This window comes from Gadus morhua, chromosome 13 (assembly GCF_902167405.1).
Source record: "Gadus morhua chromosome 13, gadMor3.0, whole genome shotgun sequence".
NCBI classification, from domain to species: Eukaryota; Metazoa; Chordata; class Actinopteri; order Gadiformes; family Gadidae; genus Gadus; species Gadus morhua.
This window is the reverse complement of record NC_044060.1, coordinates 16,141,339-16,162,863: the sequence shown is the minus strand read 5'-3', so window position 1 is coordinate 16,162,863 and position 21,525 is coordinate 16,141,339. Positions and strand designations below refer to the sequence as shown.

The following is a 21,525-nucleotide window of genomic DNA, read 5'->3' as shown; positions in this document are numbered from 1 at the left end:
GACTAATGTAAAACCCAATAGCAGCGTAGAATACTGATCCATTTTTGTGATGTATTCAGTTTTCTTTCAATGCATTAATTGTGACCCAGGAGTAACTGTTTTAAGCATTTCCTTGAAAATACAAGTGTTCCAACATCTGGCAGTCCTTTGCCCTTTTTCAGTTGGCTGGCATTCCTTGGTTGCACATTTTTTTAGATGCATTATGCTGATATTTAGTTTTACATATTTATAGGATATATATAATGTACCATTTGTTTCCATTTTCACAAGGAGCTTTAAGTGACTTGTGCTGATAGCCTGGCTATTACCAGACCAAGCCAATCGTAGAGTGCACCTTGGTCTGGTGAAGCTGCCGCCATTTTCTTCAGCACAAGAGGCGTGATCAACGGGCCTAGTTCAACCGGCTCTGTACGCGATTGGCTGCTTGCCGTCGCTTCCCTGTCGTCGTTGTGTTAAACCAGCCAATAGCGCGCCAAGGGGAAAAGCCAGCTTGGTGATTGGCTCCCGCAAAAACGTGTCGGAAGAAAGAAAGAAAGAAATGTATTGCTCTTGTGCAGGGCGAAGTCAATTCGCCGGAAGAATGGGCGGGGCTACCTGGGCTATTGTGCTGACTCACCTGAGGGTCCACTGCAGTGTGCCTACAGAGCCAGAAGGTCTGTAGACGACGCAGGCAACGTGGGACAACACTCCATCCTCCAGCAACGAGAGTACTCTGGCTCCTACACCAGGATCCTGTTTGTGGGCTGCAGCTCTGCCCCCAACACCATCGCCCCAGATCTTCTCCCGCACAAGCTGTCCCGGCTGAGCGGGCCAGAGCTCACCTGCAGGTGGATCACTGACTTCCTGAAAGACAGGAAGGAGAACATGCGGCTAGGAGTTGTCAAAAAAATTCAGGAGGAACCCACGGGCAGCTTCATACCCAGGAGCCCGTGGGTATGAAGCATCCCAATCCACCTTCCGGAAGGCCCAACAGAGGATGTGTTTCCTGCAGCATTTGAAGCAATTCAACCAAACAAAACGATCGCCCAGTTCTACACGCCTGACCCCAGGCTGAGGTGGGGCGTAACTAACATAAACATACACACACCGTTAAAATAATATTATTTATATTTATTATAATTATAATCATACCCATGTTATAGCCTGTAGCCCTCCCGTTGGAGTCCGGAGATCCCTGTTGATCCTGTGTCAGCAGGGTCTCATTCTGTTTCACTTCACTCCACCCTCACACATTTCAGTGGGCGGGAGTACTCGTCTTGAAACTCCTTCAGCCAATCAGCATCACAAAACACGTGACGCCTTCGCGATGTGTTCAGCACGGAAAAAGCATAGTTTCTGCAGAGAAACTTTGGAGTCTATTTCTGAAATAACTTATGACTTCTGTTTTACTCTACTGAGGTTAACATTAACGCTTGTTGCTTCGGGAGAGACTATTACTGTTTTGCCAGCGGCGGCCTGAATTTTCGGTATTAGCAACGACACAGTCCCTGATTGGCTCATATATGTCATCAACCACAACAAAATCCCTGATTGGCCCCGATTACATTCTTAGTCCTGGGAATCGATGTTGACAGCTAGCGGTCCAGACTGATCCATGTAACGAAACAGAAAGTGAGGTCACGATTATCAGGCTACTCTCATTGCCTCTTAGGGCTTTGCAGCCTATATCATTGATATTTTTCAATAACTTAAGGTGTAAATATTGTAACTTAATATTTTGTTTTAATTCTTCTTATTCAATATTTTGTTTATATTTTTCTTTTATTTGTAGCTTTATGCATTTTATGCACAAATTTCACGAGTCCCTTTCCTTGTATGTATAAATGATTGGGGGAACGAGAAACAGTACAATGAAAAAGTAGTGTGACCAATGGGAGCCAACATTTTTGAATTAGAAGTCATCCACTGACTCCCCTAGATATTTTCACGTAAAGTTCAAACTCCCTTGACACAAATAGCCTTTAATGTGTTAACATGGCATGTTCACAATAGCGTTATAACACTGTGTGACGAAAACTTCCCTTACCTTCTAAACAAACATTCATTAATTAGGTGATTATTAAGTGGTTTGTTCTAGGGTAGGAATACAGATTGGACACTTTCTTTGGTTTCGTTGTTCGTCCAATTTAGCAAAAAAATCATTAGTCGCCCAGGTGCAAAAATGTGCATTGACAGCGCAAGTTTTTGTACTTGCACTCTCTGTCCAGTTAATAGCGTAGACTTCCTGCCCGCTAACAAGCCTGATTTAGAGTCCATTGTCGATGTTTTCTGCAAGTTACAATGACTGTAATGAGCTGTCTACGTCGCACAGGCCCCTCTGAACCACCTGTTTTGGGGGGGGGACTATGATTCACCCAATTAAAAGGACCTTCTATTCATCCTCATTGTGCATATTGAAAAAAGAAAGCCCTACCGTTGGAGCATAGTGTAAACACGGCACATGCGTGTGCTGATAACAAGTGCATCGTTGGAGGATGGATACTAGTTTAGCTGCTTAGCTAGCTACTTAGCTAGTGTTAAAACTCAAGATCTCTTGCGATGAAAACTGTCTTCGAGCAGGTGTATTTAGAGTTCACAATAATTTTGGGCCACTAAAGATATCTGTTATAAGAACATAATACCTACTCCCATACTGTACATCCAATGCACTTCAAGCCTGTCCAAAAATGCTTTTTGATCGGAAAACAGAGCTTGAAGATGCAACCTATCGTTAACATTAGGGTCTTAGGATATCATTTTCGCATCAACTTCTCAGGGGTTAAATGATCCATTACCACTATATCAGACATTGCGGAAGGGAATTGCACAAAAATAGGCCATAGACGTCATGTGTCATGTTAGCATCACATCATCATCATTGTCACCGTTGACAAGGAACAGAATATGTTGTTAATATAATATCATGCATATAATATAACCTTGGCTAATATAAGCATGATTATTTTATCTATAAATATTACCGTATCAGGTGTCATTATTATGCAAGTGTGTATTGTATAGAAAAAAACACAACTGTTTAACATGTACTTCAAATGTACCAAACTCTTGTCTTAATTACTAAAGACAAGAGCAAGAACAAGAACAGCTTCTGAGGCGAATACTAATGTCCTCTGGCAAAAATTTATTTAGCATCCCAAATTTGTTCGGCCATATCCATGCAAAACATGATGTGCACTTGGCCAGAGGCGATGGCATTTCCATTCAAACGTTGTGCGCTCGAGTCAGAATGCTGCTGATTTGCTCTCTCCTCACATGATGCCACATGGCTCCACCACTGGTGCCAAGGGCTAGATAATAACATTTAAACGTGGGGCGCATGCGGGCTACAGTTGGTGTGTCTCTTGTGGTGACAGACGGCATGTCATTTCCAACCCAAGTGTTCCGTTGTGTGACAAGTGTGCCTGACCATCTTCTGTGAGCAGGAGGTAGGCCTACACTTGCAAATTGTTTGATGCAAAGATTGTAATCCATTCGTCGTAAACATTCCATGTCCTTCAATGTCTCCTTCTGAGCTCTAACCCTAACCCTCATACATCTGAATACTGTTGCTGCTCAAGAGTCTTGCAGGCATGGGTATGAATCAGTGCGGAGGGACCATTCATATGCAAACCTTGCGTGAGTCACACGCGGCCGTCCACCTCACTTTGCCCAGGTTGACCTTAGCTTTCCTGCCGCGTTATTGTTTGACTGCAAGACGGAGTGACAGGAAGATAGGAGTGCCCTTCCTTCCTGGATGACATCCACCAAGGGTTATGATTCAGTGGGTCTTGGACTAAACTTGTTTTATATTCTGGAACAACCTCTGGCCAACCTCTCTCCTATCTCAGAAAGAGATGCACAGGATTTATTATCATATTTACCTCTATGCACACTGTAAATGCTTTACAATATTATTATCATGTATTCATGTGTGTGTTTCAGTACACACCACAGTTATGAGTTCAAGAAAGAATAAACTGTTGCTATTAGCACTACTGAACATTTCAATTGGAAAAGTGAATTGTGAATGCATTGGGTTTTAGTGATGGATTTATCCTAATGATGCCCCTCTGGTTCGAGAGAGGGATTATCAGCAGGACAATTCCATTAGAGGCGGCCTTCATGTCTTCACTGGTGGGATTAGAGATTAACTGTCTACCCCATTCATTTTTGTTGGCCCATCCAAAAATCACCCAGTGGACGAGAGAGCAGGCCACACAGCGGGCTGCTGCCATGGTGAAGCAATGCCAATGTTTTTCTATGGATTTAAACAGAATGACATCTCAAGGGTTTCCACCTTGGCGCTGTGCTAAAACACGGTTTAAACTTTAACCCAATTGACGGTGGTCTTTCAAAGCAAATTCAAACTGCTTGGTTTGACATTCTAAGGCCAACGGAATCCAACAGCTTTTTCATTTCTAAAACTAAATATATGTTTCATAGTTGCTGGCTATATTCCGAACACCCAGCCTAGCATCCAGCGCTGTGGAGCTTTAATAGAGAGGGGAAGGAGTGGCCATTTTGAATCAAGATGGCCACTCCTTGGCCTATTGTTAGGAAAGATTGCCTGCTTATTAGTATGCTGCCGATATAGGCAAGAGGGGTGGCTCTGTGCTTTAATACAATTTTTTTGTTGTTTTTTACACCATCACAACCACTGAAACCATGCGTTCTCGCAACTTTTCTTGCCGATGAATACACCCAAGGGATATAATAAAATCCCACACATGCGTACATGTGTGTGAATATATAACCGGTGTTATTTACACCGCATGAGGCCTACATGAATGTCATGCCTAAACAATCTCTGTGATCCTCCCTTCGCTCCTCCCCTGCAGCGGTTCAGTCTCTGAACAGCCTCAACGACCAGATCGCTCACTTCATGGTGACCCGACCCAGCAGCCTGACCGATGAGGACGAGGCGGAGGCCTTCTACCCCAGGCCGGGAGAGCCTTTAAGGAAATCAATGACTCTCATGAGGCACCTGCTGATGGACGCGCAGGTAAACGAATGCTACACCAGTCCACGATTGGTCGCACGATAGTCACTGTTATTAATCTGTTATTCAATATGATTCACTGAATCACATGCTGTCTTACAACTGCTAATGTCACAGTTCATTTCATCACCGGCGGCAACCATTACCGTTTTTTTCTTTTGGCTGACACAGCCTGGAAAATAAATGCAAACAGCAGTAAAGACACTCTCCTGACTTAACAGAGAAGTATGACAGGAAGAAAGTTTAAAACCGTTTTAGTTTTTTTGAACTTCATCTCTGTATGCGGTCATTGCTGCCACTCCACCTTCAGGGTGAAGCCCGTCCTAGCATAATGAGTATCGTCAGGCTGTTTCACTTTATGTTTTCTGTGGACCAGCATCATGAGAACAAGGTTCTATTTCTGCCCTCTGCTTTTTGCGAGGGATTAGCCACGAATCTGTCTTTCTCTCATTTATATTCCCGCTACGTTTTGACGAACGCTCGCTGGAAGCCGGTGCGGCGATGCATCCAGGTCATCAATTAGCACCTCTCGCCGACGCGCTTGACTGATACGGGTCCCCGCTGACTGTTGCGCTGGAGATATTTCCTCAGACACAGCGTCTGATTGATTACAAGGAAAGCCATTCAGGAACAAGGCTTCTGCATGCTCAGCCCAGGCAAATGCGAGGGGGGGAAGTAAATGGCTGTAAACTGGCAGTCCATTTGGTTGGTAGCTCAAGAGGAGGCACATTGACTTGTGATGAATTAGTCTCTTTCTGGGCAATGATCGGAGAGCTGATTATCTCGCCGGGGAAAAGTTCCGTGTTAAACCAAGCATCTCAGCACCACAAGCCATGTGATGCTACTGATAATGTCTGCTGGCCACGGGGCATTGGTTTTAGATGACAGTGCACAATGAAGCTTAACATGTCGGCCCATTTCTTGTCAACGTTTTATGCGTTTGTGAGGCTTTTGAAGGGGGGGTGGGTGTGAATTGTAGTATTTTCAGATGGAATAGGAAATGACTGACTCTTTCACATGATCTGTTTGCATTCTATTGATTTAATAGTACATGTAGTACAATCTGTAAGCAGTACTGGATGAGAGACCACGGACTGATTGCTGTGAGTGCGGAGCTGTACTGCAATACTTGGATGGGGATATTTGTTGGAAGATAAAAAGTGAGGAAATTCCCCTATTTGCGGTAATAAACAAACAAATTAGCAAATAAATAATTACAAGAAAATGATGTTGGTAAAAATACCGTCCTACTAAATGTAGAAAATTAATTTAGAATGGATTTGAGGGGTTTCTCTTTGAATGCTGTCCCAGAATTGATTGCCTCATTTGTCATTTTGAACAGATGAATTATTTATGACCTAGTTGCTGTGCTGGTGGCGACTAATCAAATGCATTTCAGTGTGCTGAGATGCATTTGTGGAATGATGTAGAGGCTGTAGATAGATACAGCAGAATGTTGCCTTATATCATCTTATTTTGGTGAAGAAGAAGACGGCGGGGGTGGAAGAGGGCCCGGGGAGCCTGAGGAAGGGAAATTGATTAATTCTCATGGCATATTCAGAGGCAACTTTAGTTTGCTCTTTAATGTTTGGGGTTTGGCAGCAGCCCTCTGAGACGAGGCTAGTCGACGCAGAGCAGACATAGATAAGTACAGCACAGGTACACCAACCTCAGACCCAACAGAGGTTTGGTTCTATCTATAGTGCGTCCTATTTCCGTCATACCACTGAAATCCAACTGATTCTTTGCATGTCCACCCGCTCAATACATTTATTCAGCCCTTAAGGTGTGTTCTCCTGAGATATGTTAAGACACTGTGCACGTCCTTTTGTCTGGCTTTGGGCTTATGAGCACGGCAAGTTTCAAACACACACCAAATCAGGCACAGCTTAAAGCGTTGTCTTTATGGACTGGACTGCAGGTCTGCTGGTTGAAGCATTACGTCACGCTGCATACCGGGTCAAAGCTGGAATAGTTTCAACCTCGAAGCGAGTCCCCTCTGCGGCCACGAGACGGAGCAGACAGCGCCTCTTTCCCCGTAGATAAACGATGGAGTGGTTCGGGTTCAACGGGTTCTGATGTGTCTCAAGTGAGCGCACCTTTAGTCTATAACAATTTGAGGAAAAACATCCCCTAAGGTCACCCAGGAAAAGGACAGTACTTGCCCACCTACTAGACTGGGCAGCCAGGCGCTGGGACATGTAGCCTTGCGTCGAGCTGTAAGGAAGCGCTCCCAAGCGTTTTCGACACGCTCCGCAGACTATGAACCTCTTGTTTACTTCTCATCCGCTCGTTAGTTTCAATTTGCGATCATGGACGAGGTGCGGTTGATAAGTCGAGTAGAGAAATACAGCGAGTTGTACGACCCCAGACATTGGTTGTACAAGGACAATTTAAAGGAAGACGACATTTGGAGGACAATTGGTGCTGTCAGCGGAGGTTCAGGTGAGTTTGGTTGGAAGTTAGCCAATGAAAACCTCAGCCGGTTACATGTACTGTGTACACAATCCATTTGTGATTGTTCGTAACAACAATAAGAAAGACCATATTGCTGAGCCTTCATACGTTTTTAATGCTATATTCTCCCGTTGCAAAACTGCAACGTGTCCAGTGGAAAGGGTCAAAATTAACCGTGACTCGATGACACTCCGTGCTCACATGCTCTTGCTCCTGAGTGTGAGGGGAGCTGGAATGGTCCATGGAGATGTGCAACTAAACAACATTACCAAATTCAGTTGGCAAGTTAATGAAGTCAATTAAAATCTTGGCAAAACCCCTCCAAGGGATTTTTGACCATTTACAAATAAAGGAGCAATATGAGGCAGGACCACAAATGGAAAAAGATATTTGAGATTATTATATATTTGGGATTATAGATCCAGTGAGGAATAGTTTTTAGTAGATAATGAACTGTAACGAAATGTCAGTGAGTCTGAGATTTAACAGGGGAGAGAGAGAGACAGGGAGATAGAGAGTGAGCAGAGCATTGTGTGAAGTGTGAACAGTCCCTGAGCTATCTTGAAATCATTCCATAACTTCATGCACTTTATCTTTTATCTTTACACAACCATGGCTGCAGAAAAGCAATGCTAAATTGGGTTGAGGGCATCTGAGAATCTCTTTTTTCTGTGATTTGCGCTCACCTTCTTTAAGCCTCACAAAAATACATGCATCGGAAAAGAGGATGCGTTTAATCTTTTGTCTTGTCTTTGCACTGTTGTGTCCTATACTTGCTCCGGCCTCATTTACACACACACACACACACACACACACACACACACACACACACACACACACACACACACACACACACACACACACACACACACACACACACACACACACACACAGTTAACATGCCCACAAGCACGCACACACACCCACACACACAGTTAACATGCACACAAGCAGGCACACACAGTTAACATACACACACACACGCACACGCACTCAGGCTCGGGATTGTGTTGCTGAGATCATTTAAGATCAATCCTAACAGCCTCTCATGATTGTAGCTTCTTTTGTGATTCGATGGCAGCCAGGGAACAGCTGAGGTACCCTGTTACAACAATTACTGTTTCAGCTGCTTGTCCTCACTCATCCCCTTCACTCCCACCCACCTCTGGAAAACAAGAAGAAACAAGAAGAAAACAAGGAACTTCCAAAGAGAAAATAGCTCAAATGAAATGCCCACGTTGAGGCTGATTGCGGAGAAGCTTTTGCAAAATGGTAACCTGTCATATCCGTCAGGAATCTAACCTCGGAATGAGTATGTGGCTAAATAACGATGTAAACTCTGCTGATATCGTAATGCACAGGATCTTATGCTATTCTCTTTTTTAGAATGTTTTGGAAATTTGCATTATTTTTTACACAATATCACTGTTATAACTTCTTGGAAGAAACCATTGCCATCAATTAGTGTAATCCTTATAAAATGAATCAAATCCGGATTTAATGAATATGAAAATTCAATACGATGAAATTTCACGCATTTCACAGATTATTGAAAAGCAATCATCTTTCATCCGATGCCAAATCTAAACGCTTATATCTGAATGAAGATCTTGCATAAATGCTCTGTAAATGTTTCTATGGAAACCCAGAGAACTGCCACAAAGTTGAAGGTGGCCACCTCAATCTGAGCAGAGAGCTTTAATGGTATAAAAGGTCTCCTCTCTGACAGTGACAAGCCGTGCTGTCTCCAAATGAATTTCCCTGTGAAATATAGCTAGCGAAAGGGCACACAAAGTTGGCTAACTTGCAAACCACAGGGACGTCACTAAAAGGATGCTCATGCTTTATGTCATTGGTTCATGGGTTGCAATGAGCCGTGTCAGACAATGCACGGTGGTGCTCCTGAGGTTTGATTTTGGCTTAGTTTACCCACTAAACATCGGTGGTGGGAGGTGGGTCCCACTTTATCTCTTTTCAATTGGATTTGCCTCTGAAAAGATGCCTAAATAATATGCGTGTGTGTGTGTATATATACATACATACATACATACATACATACATACATACATACATACATACATACATACATACATGATACGATTCAAAACCATTGAAACCCAACCGTGGCACACTTCTTCCAAATAAAAACCTACCTAATATAAAAATATTTCTAATATTTCTAATAACATTTTGAAAAAAAGACCCCAATATGTAAACCTGTCTATTGATCTCATTGTAATTTTCTATAATAAAAAAAATGAAAATAGATTTTATATAGCGCCCTTCAGGATACTCAAGGTCGCTTCACAAGAGTGGGAGGTGAGGGTGTGTGTGTAGGCAAGTGAGTGAGAGTGCGAAATGCGCAAGGCGCTGGGTGGGGTCGTGAGTCAGAGGCCATAGGCCTCAGAGAAAAGGTGTGCTTTCGTGTACTTTTTGAAAGTCTCCACGGAAGGGGCACAGCGGATGTGGGGAGGGGAGTTGATTCAACAGAGTGGGGGCGGACACGCAAAAGGCCCTATCCCCAAAGGTCTTGAGTCTCGCGCGGTGAATTGCCAGCTGGCCCTTGTCAGAGGACCTGAGGGAGCGCCCCCCCCCCCCCCCCCCGTCAACAATCGTAACGGGGGGGGGGGGGGGGCCGCCTTGAACATCCTGCATACGGGCCCGTCGTTGCCTTGTTACGCCACTGCGCAGGGGGGTGTAGGGGTGAGGGCCAGAGCATGAAGGGGCTTGTATGTGAGTAATAGAATTTTGAATTGAATGGGGAACTAGACTGGTAACCAGTTCTATACTGTATTCTCTGCTCGTTGCTTTTTCCACAAATGAAAATACATGACATTGTTTTGCTGATTGTTTTCTAATGTCTGCCTGGCATTGAAACAAATGAATGTGCCACGCTAGTCTAGGGCTGGCCCGGATACATAATTTCAAACTGTGAAGAAATGAAGAATATTATAATTTTCTGAAATTATAAATTCGAAACACTTCATGAACACAAAAAGCAAAATACAATGTCTCGTAAGATTGCGGGGCAGACGCAATCTCAACTGGGTGGCGGCAGAGCTTCCATGTAGGAAACATGGCTTCCTTAGCATGACAGGACAAGGTTGTTTGAATATTGTGAGAGAGAGAGAGACGCAGACAGACAGACAGACAGACAGATAAACAGACAGACAGACAGACAGGTAGTTGGATTAAAGTTTCCAGAGAGAGAAAAAAACCTGGGGAGAGAGAGGGAGAGACCGTGAGATAGATCTTGAAATAGAGCGACCTAGAGAGAAAAACTGTGAGAGAGAGAGAGAGAAAAAGTAACGGACAAAGACAGACAGAGAACGCCCTAGAGTGAAAGAGAGAGCGAGACCTATAAGAGGGAGGGAAAGAGAGGTACAATGCTTAAATGTATGGTTTTTGCACTGAACTTTAAATCAGGTGGAGCTGACATTAAGTTTTGGGCAATTGCCTTTCTTGAAAAACGAATACGGTGATAGAAGAAAAGGTCATTCAATATCATATTTATCTAGTCAAACAAGATAAAAATCTAATACATCTGCTTGTTTGCAATTTATTTTGGTTCTAAATGGATAATATTAATATGGTCCATTATATAATTGATTTATTTATATTTATATTTATTTATTATTAATATGAATATCAAAGTTACTCATTAAACTGTGTCACAATCACATTTTTTGATGGCTGCTGAAACTGAGAACTAACAAGCGAACTACGAAACCCTATTACTTCAACCGGCCAGATAATTCCTCTCTTATCATGGGCATCGCTGTTTGAGAGTAACCTGTTCCCCGACCAAAACTACAAAATTCTCAGATTTAACCCAAAACGACCAAGAAGAGCGTTTTCTTGTACAGCGCCCCCTATCGACTGGTCGAAGGCACAGCAATAGTCACGTTTTACAAGTTTCTGTCTGCCAAAACAAAATATCAATGGCATTAGTTGTTTTAGTGGCAAATGCTGATTTTAGTTATAGTTTAGGCATTAAATGTGTTTTGACAACATTTTATTTTCGTAATCTTAGATCAGTTAATGTGTATGATGTTTAGTTTCTGTTAGCTATTGCAATGTTTAAATCATTGTCATGGTGAATCATATGGAGACTGCTCTGAAACTATGCAGCTTGTATGTTGTTTGAATGGTTCTTTTTGCGTTGTGTAGCTATCTGAGCTGTTATGTTCAGTGTTATTTTATATAACTGATTATGTTCTTTCAATAAAAACTTGGAACAGACATGGTTTAAAAGAAGACATGTTTTCGTGGGCCAACCCAAGAGTTTAGTTTCAGCCTCTTCTGAAAAATCCATTCCAAACGTTTATTTTATACATTTTGTTTCACAAGATAAAGATGACACATTGATACTGCTTCCAAGGTTTTTGAGGCGTGAATGCATTGCGTACAGTAAATTATTATTTTCTAAAGACTACTTATCGACATGGGAGTGATAGACGTTACAGGAAGTTCCATTCATGGGGGCATGGAATGACGGTGGTAGATATGAATACTAGAGTTTTCTCAACCTCTAGTTGTAGTTAACAGGGGTAATTGTTCAATGGAAAGTGTAGTATACTATGCATGCAAACCAATTATTAAATAGCTTTTACTGTTATTCAGGGCTGATAAGTGCATTGACATTTTATAATGCAAGGCAACTACTATTGGTTAGTTGAAAATAATATTAATCATTGAGATTATACATCTCTTCCAGTGTCCTGGCCAAAACAGGCAGTAGTAGCCTACAGTCACGCATAGCATGCACGCAAAAAAAAACTAAAACAGTCCACAGGGGGGATGGGGGATATCAATATCGCAAGACATTTCGGGATGCTCAAGGAGGAGGGTAATATTAAGTTTGATCAACAAAGGGTGAAGACATTTCGGGAGGCTCAAGGAGACGAGTAAAGTGTAGTCTTGTGGTGGACTCTACAGACATAATTCACCATAGCCTACCGTGTTATTAACCTGTTTTCGTTGTGTTATAGGGACACTGTCTCTTTAAGATCAAGCCACTTGTGTGTTGATATGCCGGTCGGCGCGATGTTTGAATTTAATAGTTTTTATATTACAAAATGAACGACCTGCCGTTGCTTGTCGAGGTGAGAAATTGTCTCTTCCCTTATTTTATTGCAATTTCTACAGTCTATAGACAGAACGTCTTACCTGGGAGAGTTTGTCGACGGCGGAGCCGTTATGTTTAAAAACATAACGTCTTACCTGGGCGAGTGTCGCTGCGGTGTGAGCGCGTGCGTGTGTGTTCTTTACTGTGATTGTGCCGATCGCGGAGACGTTAAACGTCTTACCTGTGAGTGTGTGTGTGCAGGGCCGTAGCACCAAATCCTGGACCCCAGGATTTGGTACTAATGGGCCCCCCTGCGCTAAGTTGTTGACGGGGGGGGGGGGGGGGGGGGGGGGTATGGAGCGATTGTTGACAGGGGGGGGGTATGGAGCAATTGTTGACAGGCGGGGGGGGGTATGGGTATGGGGCGGGGGGGGGGGTATGGGGCGATTGACGGGGGGGTGTTTGTGTGTGTTTGCGTGTGCGTGCGCACGTGTGCGCTTCCCTGTATGTGTCCCTGCCTTTGTGTTGACGTGCGGTGTGTGTGTGTGCGTTTAGTGTGTGCGTTTCCGTGTTTGTTCGTGCGCATGTGCGTGCATGCGTGTGTTCTTACCTGCGCGTGTGCCGATGGCGGAGCCGATAAACGTCTTTCCTGTGCGTGTGTGTGTGCGCTTCCGTGTATGCGTCGCTTTGTGTTGGCGTGCGTGCGTGCGTGCGTGCGTGCGTGCGTGTGTGTGTGTGTGTTGTGGCAACCCGGCCCGGGCCAATAAAGGACATGCAGTGCACCTGAGGAACAGTTGGAGAAGCAGGGATTAAATAGCCTGCTTCTCCACAGTCATTCAGGGCTCTCCCAGCCATTGGGCTCTCGCACGGGAGACCGGTCCTTGTAGGAGACAGGATGTCACCCACAGGGGATTGGACTGTTGATTCCTCCCAGGTTTTTTCGTTGTTGTATTGTTTTCCGTATAAGACTTTGTTTCATTTAGGATTAAACATGCCTTTTTGTTTTTTTGCCAGCTATGTTGTGTCCTGTTTGGGAGGAGGTGGTTCACTCACCGTGCCGGGTTGCCGCAGTGTGTGTGTGTGTGTGTAGTGTGTCCGCATGTGCGTTTCCGAGTATGTTTGTGCGCATGTGCGTGCTTGCAGTGTATATATGCGTTTGCGCAAGGCACATGCGCACTTGAGTAACTGGTGCGACAGGCCTGTTATTATCAGTGTTTCCCCCAGTAAATGTCTCAGTCAAGGTGGTAAGCAGTCGGTGGTGTTGTTGGCGAAAAATTTTGGGGGTATTTTGCTCAAAGATGCCAGTACGCATGAATGAAATAAACGACTGTTTATTTCCATATAAATAAACAACAGTAGGTACAAATGTTGTGCAAACATGCAGACACTACAAAATAAAATTAAAGAAAAGTGCAAATTAAATACAAATAATGGACAATACACTTAACTTTTGTATGCAAATTCAACTATTTACAGTTCCTTTTTTGGATCTTATTTGCGGCACAGCTGACAAGAGGCATCAGTGCATGCAATTCTGCGTGGCTGTGCAAAGAACAGTTCCAGCGCCCTGCTGTAATTGAACTTAGACACTGGTGGGCCATTGATGCTGATCTTCATGCAGGCTGTAAGACTCTTGCCCTGCAGCCTGTTTCGCAGGTCTGTCTTTATCTACACATAGAGTGAATGAAGTCAATGTTGCATATTTAATTTTTTTTTTTTTTTTTTTTTTTTTAATATATTTTTTTTTTCAACTTTTTTTTAATATTTTTTTTTTCAATACATTGGTAGTCAAGGCGGGGCCCTAGTCTTGTTAAGGCGGCCGCCTTAACAAGATAGTGCTGGGGGAAACCCTGATTATAGTAGTAAGATATGAATCATGGCAAAAAGGTCCACTGAAATGATCGATGTGGAGGCTCTAGCCCTACAAGAAGTGATGTCAATAGGGGTCTAGGACACGTGGGAGTTAGCTAGAGACCTGGGGTCCTTTTTAGTCATTTTTCCAGCGGAAGCAAAGCCAACATAAACCTTGTATATTCATCTCCATGTTAACATTGAGAGGAAATGTGACCTCTCAAATTTCCAGAGACAGTTCAAGTTAAACCCTAGTATAGATCTACAACGTGGCAGTGCTTTACTTGACTTTATTCATGTGCGTTTTGTATTGCTGGCTGCCTCATATATGGTCCTGGTAGAAATGTAGCATTTCAATGGTGCCTCAGTGGACCCTCCCGGTCATAATGTCAGCTCGAAACGCTCCGTGAACACTTTCTGGTATGCCGGATTTCCGATTATTGAATAAAAAAAATTCTTTCTCCTTTTAATGCAAGAGCTACGCTGCTCTCATTCTCTTCTCCTCGACTTTCTAGAACGTCCTTTGTGGTTTCTTTACTGAGCAGATGGTATTCTAATGAACCTTTTGATAAAATACCTGTTCTCCTCTGGCCTTTGACTCACATTTCCTGCAATGTGCAGCCGATAGCAAATGAGGAGTTTCATGGGACATTGTTAAAAACCTATGGGGGCATTAGTTTCACCTCATGCTCACAACTTTTCAAAGTGGAATGTCAGACTTGAGCAGATTTTTATCTTGAACAATATGGTTCCATGGATCCAGTTATAAAAGTGCAAAGAAGCAATAATCATGGTAAGGTTGGTAATTGTAATGTGGTTGCCTGCAGCTTTGAGTACATTTGCATATGTGGTGAACAATCGCAATGTTTGCTCTAGATAAAAGTTGCATATTCAAGTTTAACATAAACAATACCTACTCAGACATCAAGGGCTTTATTTTAACAGTCTGAAAGCGGCAAACGCAAGTAGCTTTGTAGGTGGTTCTATGGCGATGTTGCTATTTTGCCGGCGGATAATGACTCTTGCGCCCAACATAAATCTAAAAAGGGTTGCCCTGAAGTAGCCTAATTACCCGTAGGTGTGGTTTGGGCGTAACGTGCAATAAACATATGAGGGTGCCATCTCCCATCCCCTTTAAGAGCCATGAGCGCATTTGAATCTGACGAGTTGATATTTTGACAGCGCGTTTGCAGTCTCCGATGAGACAGATGCATGACCACATGAATTTTAAACTTCAAATTGGTAAGTTTATGGCCAAATAATATGGCCTAATCACAAATGGAATAGCGTTTTCTTCCACTACTTCAGAAATACTGAGTCCTCAAATAAATTTCGGCATAGAAAACTTAACACACATGATATGCGGTAACTGTTTAATGATATACGCAATCCATGAACAAACATTGTTTCTTACCAGTATTGTATGCATTATCGTTATCGACTTGTGTTCCTAATATGCATGTGTCCCCCCCCCGTTAATATACATTGCCATGGACTGTATTATGCGTTACGTGCTTAGTTTTCGTGTGTTTAAACAGATGGATGCAGACAAGCGTGCCTGCAGTCATTAATTATTTTACCCATACACACACGCGCGCCCGCATTCATTCATTCTTTTTAACACTCACTTGTGGTATAACAATGTTTTCTCATGATCAAATACTCATCAATCCTAAAAGTTATGGGCTTGTACACGATGTCTTTGTTAAGAAAATATGTGTTTGCTGTACGGGTTTTGCAGATGCATTGATTTAAAAGTACTTGCCGCTGTCTCAGCTGTTCTGTCCGAAATAATTTACCAAGAATGTGTGGCTCAGTAGATGAGACAAGCAAAGTGTATGCACGAGGTGTACAAGCAACATTATGCATGCCCCCTTAAAATAGCATCTGAACAATGCGCCACTAACTTTTAACCAGGTATTTCCTGGTTTGTGGCAGAATTGTTTTCTGAAACTGCTAAATAGCACCAGGGAACGTTTGCGCCAGAACACGCCTCCTCCTTGTGCTGAACCGCCCCTTGGGGCGCAAGATCATTCCCTAATTTAGCGACGCATGCCTGTGGAGGGAAAAGAACGCTCCGCGCCAGTTGCAAACTAGCAACCAACGACACATGCGTCGTGTAGAAAGTAAATTGCGCTGGATGCAAGATAGGGCCCCAAGGATGTTTAGATAAAAAACAATGTAATATGATGTACATAAAACAGTATGTATGGTATAAGTCATGCTTCTTCTTGGATTCTTAAGCATTTGATTGAAGTGGTTCAGCATGGCATCTTAATTGTTTGGCACTGTCAGATTTCTTCCATTTTAGATGTTTGGATTTATAGGATGTTAATATGCTGAACAGCAAGAAGCATGGTGTAATTATTCCATTCATGTTGCCAAACTCTTGCCGCGGCACATCGTAATGCATTTGGACAATATTCAATCGAACTAACGAGACTTCCAAGAACTCATTTTTGAAGGAAATTCTTTATTTTATGAATTAATTGCAGTATTGTGCCCCTGGCTGTTTACAAAGGGGGAAAGTTGAAAGTGTATAATATTGCTGAATTTACGTTTCCCGCGAGGCTTGACTCAAACGAGTGCCCCTTAACCATTTCTTGGCTATCATTACAACTTAATTCTGTGAAATAATTGTACTTTCTATCTCGTAGAAAAACACTCAACAAAATATATATTTCTTTACATTTTCTGGCAATGGAAACACAACATTGTCAATCTGTCTAGAGTTATTCTTTAACTTCAAAGCTCCAAAGAGAGAGTGTGAAGGAAATAATGCATGATATGAGAAAAATAATTTGACTGGGATGTCTTGGCTTCTGTTTGAACTCATCCAAACAAGAAATACAGCACAAGCCGAGGGGGGCTGTGTTAGACCGGGGTGTGTGAAACAGCAAGAGGGGTGAGTTACATTCACACGCGCGCTTGTCTCCTGGGAGACGGGCCCATTAAGCTTTCAAAAGCCTCTAGTAATGAAAGGTGATCTTTAAGGTCTTGACGGATGGTAGGTTTGTTCCACCCAAAAGTGATTGTTACCCACGGTAAACAAACCGCCTTTGATTGTGTGTCTAAGCTTTCGGATGATCAGGAAATACTCAATCTGTCAACCTTAGTGGATATCTCTTTGCTTTCCGGCACTCTCCCTCTCTCTCGCTCCTCCTCTCACTCTCTTCAGTCGGCCATCTTTCTCTATCCCACTCTCTCTTGATCTGATCTGTTCTGTCCTCCCCCCCATCAATTTTCTACGTCTCTAAATGCCACTTTTTCTGACGACCAACAAACACACCAGACAAAGATGGGTTCAAATACTTTGTTCCTTAAGATGATTCGAGTCCTTCACATGTGACATGTATTTTGTTACAGCCATGTGCATCGGATATATCTGTAAATAAGTGCTTTTGTAAATTATATTCTGTATCTGCATAGTCATATACAGTATGATTAAACAACAAAAAGTCGAGGTAAGGTTGCTCCAGCGTTAAAGTTAAGAAACAAGGAGAATGGTCATGTCATGATCTTGTTTTCCTTGGTGCTCAGAGTTTACACCCCCTTGGATGAAAAAAATAAGTCAGACCCTAACAAGAGTTCCCCCACATCCCCACGGCTCTGCTGCCTACTGATTCATAAACAGTTCTCGGCTCCTACAGGACCTGTCTTATTAAACGGCATACGCTGACAATTACAGTAAGCTGGAGCAATTACAAATAAACCAACACGCTAAAGCAGCTCATCTTCAGCACAGGGTGTTTCACCACCGTGTTCGCAAGGCGGCCTGGCTTCTTGCATCCCAACAGTGTGTAAGAACAGAAGTAAAACCACCTTGTTCCCGCTGCTGTTGCTACTCTCTAACATCTTTAAGAATATCATTTTGTTTTACTTATCTATCATGTGTGTGTACATTTGAGATGTTGTTCCAAATCTCCAATGTATGAATTGAACATGGCTCCCCTCCTTCTCTACGTTCCTCCTCTTGTTAAAGTAACCCTGCTTTTGATTGGTTTTTATTGTGCATGTTAAAGCACTTTGTTAACATTGTTTTTAAAGATGCTCTACAAATTAATTTTATTATTATTATTATTATTATTACTACTGACAGATGCTATGTCAAGCCTGGCTGCTCAGCCCAGTCATAAATCATCTTTATTTCCAATACAGCAATTGCATGACTCAGCCATATTCCTCCAATTAAATAATCAAAAACCTGCTGCCGAGCTGGCACTTCTCCCCTTGTGCTGTCAATCACTTCTGATAGCTCATGCATTTTAATGTTTGGACGTCCACAAGGCCACTCGAACGAAGGTACGAGGCCATCAAATGCACATCTGATGAGAGACAACCAGGCATGGAGGAGGAAAGGCGGTCTGACTCTGTGTGGCTGTGATATCCTAAGTGATTGACAGTGAACACACGTACAGTACAGGCCATTAAAAAGCTACTTGGGTTCAGGTATCTTGCTCAGCGAGCACTACCTATAGGTAGACCGCGTACATTGGGCCAACAAACGCATGCCCTCTTTCAGAGTTCAACGCACTGTCAATGTGTGTTCAACACAGTGTGTCGATGTGTGCGAGTACACGCAGTCCGTCTTTGTGTGTGGACATTCTAACTCGGCTGTTGAAGTATTACTTCTTACTTCTCAATATGTTGTGTGTGTGTCTCTCTCTCTCTCTCTCTCTCCCCCCCCCTCCCTCTCAGTGGTTGTATTTAATATTGATGTATTTACTTTATCCTTGTCTATCAATTCATAGCCGTGCTGAGTCGATTACAGAAGAATATGCAACCACTGAGCGTGTTTCATATTTCTTTGATCCTGTCACATTCCCATCAGTCTCCGTTGCCTCCGGCTCAGTGTTGAATTATCCGTAAAACTCTGCTTTGGTCAAAAGCATACTTCTTTTGGGGTAGTAGGAATATACGATTTACCAAGAGAGGGGTTGAATGGAAAATGGAAAGGCACACAGGAGATGGCGTATCAGAGGCAGAACACATTTTGATATGCTTGCGGCGAGGGCCTGATCACTGCTGCCCATGCCGTGGTCATTTGGATGGGACAGCTCACTAGAATAGGCTCTGCGGAGGTGTCTGCCAGAGATACCGATTGGCAGGGGATCAACGCCTTGTCAATGTATGTACTGCATCAGCCCTCAATCGCATAGATACAGACTGACACGCACGCACGCACGCACGCACGCACGCAGACACATATTCCATCCTCTGTCACACACGTTCAAATACGCACACACAAACACGCACACACAAACACGCACGCAGATGTGCACATGCAGAGTGGATCGTTTTTCAAGTTGTCTCCATACAGGGATGTCAATCGTTTCTCCTCAATGCTCTCTCTGCGATATTCCTTCTCCTTCAGCGGCCTTGGTATGTTGATCCAGAGGAACGCTCGGCTATCATGTTAGTTCATGATGTTGGGTTCGTTCCAGACACCAGAGACTGGGTGCAAATCACGTACCGGGAATTGGCAGCCCTCCACTGTCCCTGAGGCAGCTTTGAATGATGATCTTTCACGTCCATTTAGAAAGTTTATTGAACATGACTACTGTGTCAAAACGACCAGTAGAGATCCATGCATCTGCCGTCTGCCTGCTCCTCTTACACCCATAGGCACTATTAGCCAATCAATAGCCAAACTGGCCTCATAAATCAGGAAGGGAAGAGTTGTCAAGGTGATTTCCACCACATTGCTTCCTGAAAAACAACACATCGAGAGAGAGAGAGAGAGAGAGAGAGAGAGAGAGAGAGAGAGAGAGAGAGGGAGAGGGAGAGGGAGAGAGAGAGAGAGAGAGAGAGAGAGAGAGAAAGTTAAAAAATAAGTAGCCTTGCAATGAATGAGGCTCTCGAAACACTAATGATTTGGCTCAGGAGGACGTCCCTCCCCAGAATCACAATCATTTGAAGTATTTTCCCCATGGACTGTCGAGTTTATCCCTGGTCTCTTACTACGTTTAAAAGTGATTTAAGAACTATTATTTTAGTGTAATTTCTTAAAAATGACTAAGTCACCAGTCGGCTATTAGTGAGTGAAATGCGCTGTGTGAATACCTGTTTGGGGTTGACTGCACCTGCCTCTGTATGATACCATTCGATTTAAGACCACTTTTAGACAACACTTTTTTACCAATCAGGGTATCTTTTCCGTGAATGGTTCGGGAATCCATCTTCTTTGTCGATAAGAGGTTTGTGAAATGCATGACTTCTCACCAGCGGAAAAACAAATGAATCTCGCTTCCTTCCTTTGCTGCTCTCTCTCTCTTCACAACTTCCTGAATCTGAACTGCAGCCCCTTTGAGAACTATTGCTTGTCAAAGACCCATTGTCCAACCTAGCGCTACCTGTATTTCTGTGCGATCTTTCTCCTAAACCCTCAGCCCACCAGCCCACCACCATCATCCCCGCCCATCGACTCCTTTGTCATCCACTCTAACTCAAACCACTGTTATCCCCACCGCTTCTACATCTTCCCCTTCTACCCACTCGTCGTCATCCCCATACACCATCAGCCCCACCTACCCATTGTCTTGTCATCCCTACCCACTCAACCTTCATCCCCCCCCAAACCGACAACAATCATACTCACTCTCTCCACCAGCATCCCCACCCAGTACGGCGTCATCCATACCCACTATCATCCCCACCCACTCACCCACCCACCAAGCCATCACCACAGGAGGCGCCCTTCTGATAACCCCCCTGAATGTGAGTGAGTGACTGTGAGTGTGTGTGTGTGTGTGTGGTTGTGTGTGTGTGTGTGTGTGTTGGGAGTCAGCTTTTTTTGTGGCGACACCAAAGACCAGGTTACCTCCCAGATAAACATGATTGTCAAGCTGCCTGGAGCAAGCCTTGATGGAGGAGCTATAGGTTTTTTTTGGTTAATGTATAAAAAAACATCTTGGCCACATTCCGATAGGATGCGTATAGGGAACAATGGGAGGTGATATGGGGTGTGTAATTGCACATTATCAACGGCAGGGGGCAGAAGGGAACTTGTGGGGGGAGGAAGAAGGGCAGAAAGAAGCAGAGGGTTGCCCCTGGCGTTGCAGCTTGTCTTTTCTCAACAGGACTCGTGGGCCTCATCACCACCACAAACCACAAACCCTCCCCACCCAGCCTCTCCTCGCCTCTCACTCCACCTCTCCTACCTTTCTGCCTC

At 43.5% G+C, this 21,525-nt stretch overlaps 1 protein-coding gene across 2 annotated transcripts in view; it reads left to right on the top strand.

Annotated features, from left to right (window-relative positions):
- The window catches only part of kaznb (kazrin, periplakin interacting protein b), an 86,049-nt gene that overhangs the window by 12,293 nt on the left and 52,231 nt on the right, over positions 1-21,525 (top strand). For both annotated transcript variants that reach the window (XM_030374887.1, XM_030374888.1), the window contains exon 3: positions 4,818-4,981. In XM_030374887.1, coding sequence (XP_030230747.1) covers positions 4,818-4,981 — 164 coding nt within the window. The remainder of the gene's footprint in view (positions 1-4,817; positions 4,982-21,525) is intronic.